General features: G+C 33.4%; 1 protein-coding gene across 1 annotated transcript; it reads right to left on the minus strand.

The window, feature by feature from the left end:
* Positions 1-505: 505 nt before the first annotated feature.
* On the minus strand, positions 506-2,294 carry Bm17606 (Uncharacterized protein; the record flags this gene model as incomplete). The annotated part of the gene is made up of 7 exons (XM_043079757.1): positions 506-513; positions 644-841; positions 941-1,018; positions 1,207-1,382; positions 1,509-1,783; positions 1,894-2,014; positions 2,251-2,294. 7 exons carry the CDS (start codon positions 2,292-2,294, stop codon positions 506-508), a joined length of 900 nt encoding a protein of 299 aa, XP_042935691.1.
* Between the last annotated feature and the right edge of the window lie 2,005 nt (positions 2,295-4,299).

Genomic DNA, 4,299 nt, shown 5'->3' on the forward strand with positions numbered 1-4,299 from the left:
TTTGACCTAAAGTAGCTATTTTCGAATTTTGTTCACGAAAAAAAAATCCCTTTCACAAACTTTTTGATTCTCAAATACACTACAAACAATTAATATTAACACATGCTAGCATAAAATGAATGAGCTTCATGCCCATTTTTCACATTTTTTTTTCACAAAATTTACAATTTTTTATTAAGCTCTGAATTCAGTTGCTTTTACACTATAAATTATTACTAAAAAAAATTTCAATTTTTATTTTTTTTATTTTTTTATTTTTTTTGATTTTTTTTGTTTTTTAGTTTTTTTGATTTTTTTTGTTTTTTTTATTTTTTTGGTTTTTCTTTTGTTGTTTTTATGTTGTGCTTATATAGTTTAATTTTTTTTTGATTTTTTTTATTTTTTAAATTTTTTTCATTTTTATTTTGCGCAATACTAACCTGCTTCGGTGTTCTTGTTAGGGCAGAAGACTGGAGAGCTGGGACAGGCAGTAGCAGGTCAGCCGCGTGAGGAGGGCCGGATGTTATCACTGGCCTGAAAAAAAAAATCGCTGGTTAGAAAAACTATGAAATCCACTTTCTGAATGTTTTGTTTTCTGTACATTCGAATTTTCATTTCCTTCTCAATTTCAAATTTCATTTCTTAGATATTAGTAATTTCTCACCTGGAATGAAGAGGTGGCTGGCATCCTCTTCTCTCCCCACTAGGTCAAGTCTGCGGCGCTTGACCTGCCTTTCGTTGATCACGGCCGCACACGCTCTCGGGCACCAATCGAGAGCGTGAACTTCCGTCGCTGCTCTCTTTTGCGCGGCCGTGAATCCGGGTGGCAGCAGGAGGTAATGGCCACAACGAGCGCAAAAACCTGAAATATTCATAATGAATTAGTCCGCCAACTTTTAGATAAATCAAATATGCTAATGTTTTTAAAAACTAATTGCAAATTCCGCTTAGAAGTACTTACCATCCTGCTTATGCATTCTCGAGGCGTGAATACGCCACCCTTTCAATGTGCCAAACTGCCTGCCGCAGATACCACACACTGAAAATAGAAATGATTAGAAGAAGAATGGAAATTTTGTGACCGTTTTGAAACATTGTAAAGAAGAACATTGTGACATTTCACTCATAAATATGATTTTATCATTAAAAGATTAAAGTATGATTATATTCCTTTAAAATATTACAAACATAAAATCATCTTCTAACGTTATTAAAATTACAAATTACCGATGTTCTTCTCTTCATTTGCTTCAACCACCGTGTATGGTTCTGCTTGCGGCACTAGCAACTCTCGTCGGAGCTGCTCCGGAAGATCCCCTAAATCAGCGGGGTGGAATTCTTCCGGTGCTGCCGCAACCGATGTATGCGTCGCCGGAACCGGAATATTAATCGTCCTCGTCCTTCTGAAATAGTTTCAAATTTGGTTTAAATTATTCAGCAGATCAAATTAACAAAAAGTTAGCAATTGTTCTAGTTATTACTTTGTTTACTACATGGTTACTACATTTATTTCAGATATCAAAACTTACAGGACGAGTTCGCGAACTGATTCGACCGGTTCTGCAACGGCATTTGGTGCCACCGGTGCCTCAGTTTCTTCATCGCTTTCCGGCAGAGGAGCCCACTCTGCTTCCGTTGGCCAATTCTCGGCCTCATCAGTATCATTAGTTTCAGGCAGAGGGGCCCACTCTGCCTCTTCTTCGTAAAATGCCTGCTCCTGAGGCACCGATTCTTCTCCATCCTGCCCTTCGACCTCCGACCTCCTCTCCGTATCCTCCAAGCAGGTTAAGAGCAGATCTTCAATCTGAAAAGACCACATTTTAAGAAAGTACTTTCTATAACTTTTCATATAAATTAAAATTATAACTCTTTCTATAATCCTTAATTGATGACAAAAAAGAAAAATGAATTTACCTGCTCTCTTTCGCGCATATATTCCTGTAATGCACGGAGCATTACAGGTTCCCGTTCTAGATATACCAGAACATCGGAAATAGTCCGATGTTCTGGATTTTGGGCGACACGCGAGCCCACTCTATAAAATTATCAAATTAATCAAATGCAAATTGATGATAAAACAACGCCAAATTATGCGTTCCAATTATATTAAAATTGATCACAATACTGCTTATATCAATCATCAAATGCCTTGCAATTTTTCTTTAACTCAATTCTAATTTAAGAGAAAAAAAATGAAAAGATAATTTATAAAAACATTTCCTACTTAAGTGATATTCCCTACTGAAGGAATATATGCAAATATCTACTTACTTTCTTTTGATGCATTCGATAAAAGGCGCTATAAATCTCAGCATGCCGCACAAAATTTGTTATTTTTCCTGAAATTAATTTCTCGATTATATTTTGGAAAATTTCGCACAATTTCATCTTTTTTAACTTATCAAATACCCTACAATTTTTTTTTTTTAACCCAGTTCCAATTTAAGAAAAAAAAAAAGTTGAAAAAATCATTTATGAGAATCATTTAAAACATTTCCTACTGAAGTAATACTCTCTCGCGCTCGGAGAATATATGCAAATATCTTATCTTACTTAATTTGCACGAAAACTCGGTGTATACATTCAACCCAATTGCCCTTCACAGGGAATATCATTTGATCATATTCTCGATCTCTCTAGCACATCCCAATCTGATGTCAGTCGTCATACTATGCTGGTTGCCATCATCTTCACGTCCATGGTTCTTATGTATCCTTTTTTTATTTATTATTAAGTTATGGTTGTATTAAGATTCTTTTTGTTTCGATTACATGCCTGAATATCATTTGGTTATTTCCAACGAATCGTTTTTTTTTTTTTTTTTTTTTTTGAGTATGTTGTTGAATAAAAATGCATTGATTCAAGCTAATCAGCCATTTATTGTTTTTAATTGCTATTAACAGAATTAGCAATTTCTTATTGTTGTGATACCAATTCATTTGAAACTTTTGCAGTAATTATGTATTACCACTTTTCATCGTTAGTTATTAATATATTAATTCTGTTTGATTTCTGTTTTGATTAAAAGTTCTGCTATAATTGTTTCAAATTGTTGAAGTTAATAAAATGTTAATAGTGACACAATTTCACCACGTATATAATTTTTGGACTACACATAGGACTATGTTTAGTTATTAGGCTTCTGTTATGCTTGCTAATATGCATTCTACTAGACATCTGTGATTTTAAAAGTTTTTTAACATGACTTTATAAATTTTGACTGCTTACGTAGCTGTGAGATCGACAGGAGACGTTGAATGGTGAATGTTTTAGTTAGGAAAAAATTTCCAAAATAATAGCAATTGTGTTTTTTAACGATATGCGTATAAAATTAATACTCCATATAACAATGGAAAGCTCATCTAAAAGAATCGCAAACTAATTTTCCAAGTTCAAATATTTCTGCCGCGTTCTCGCTTACGAATTTGTTTTTACCGCGCGCACTCCCTACCGAATTTCTATTTTTGCCCTACCAAATTTCTATTTCTGCAAGCACAAAATATTGTGGAGCAACATTATGATCCAATATTCTGAGGAAGAATTTTACTTGCCCAGTTTCTTTTTTTTTTTTTTGATAGCTTTCAGATAAATTCACAAAAGATTTCTTCGCAACTAGATGAGATCATTTGTAGCTTAATAAGTGATAGTATAAGGCTCATGTATGATATAGCAGATCAACAAGACTCTGCATACCGTGACAAAAATTCATCTGATATGACAAAAACTCGTCTGCTAAAAATTATCCTTCAGCTCTAATAAAATAATCGAATTTCCATTATTAATTGTTGTGGCGGTTATTATTTCATAACAGCCACAAACTATTTCTGTACTCTCATTTATATTTATTCAATTAAAAAGAGACAGAACAATCTTGCAAATGCATTACAATATTTCACTACTACCATCATGATCTCATGCAAAAATCATTTACATGAAAGTTGCATCATTTAAGACACATATGGAGTCTGAATACCTTTGACTAATTGGAAAAAATAAATAATACAGAGTGTCTCCTCAACTTTATAGAGCTACAGATGTTTTGTTGCTTCTCAAATATTGCCTATACATTCGCAAAACTTCCACTCAAAAATGGCAGTAATTGTTTATGCTATAAAATGTGACAGTGAATATTTTTCGGTAAAAAGTTAAGTTACTAGAATTATAGTTTCACATCGAATTCCTTAATGGACATAAGACGATTACCTCCTTTTCTTTGAAACTATCTTTTTGATGCCCATAGAAAAAATAATACACACCAACATTAAGACGTTCAAGATACAAATGAAATCTATGAACAGGATGCGCTTGTAACGAGACAAA

Source organism: Brugia malayi (genome assembly GCF_000002995.4).
Source record: "Brugia malayi strain FR3 genome assembly, contig: Bm_v4_Chr3_scaffold_001, whole genome shotgun sequence".
Lineage (NCBI taxonomy): Eukaryota > Metazoa > Nematoda > Chromadorea > Rhabditida > Onchocercidae > Brugia > Brugia malayi.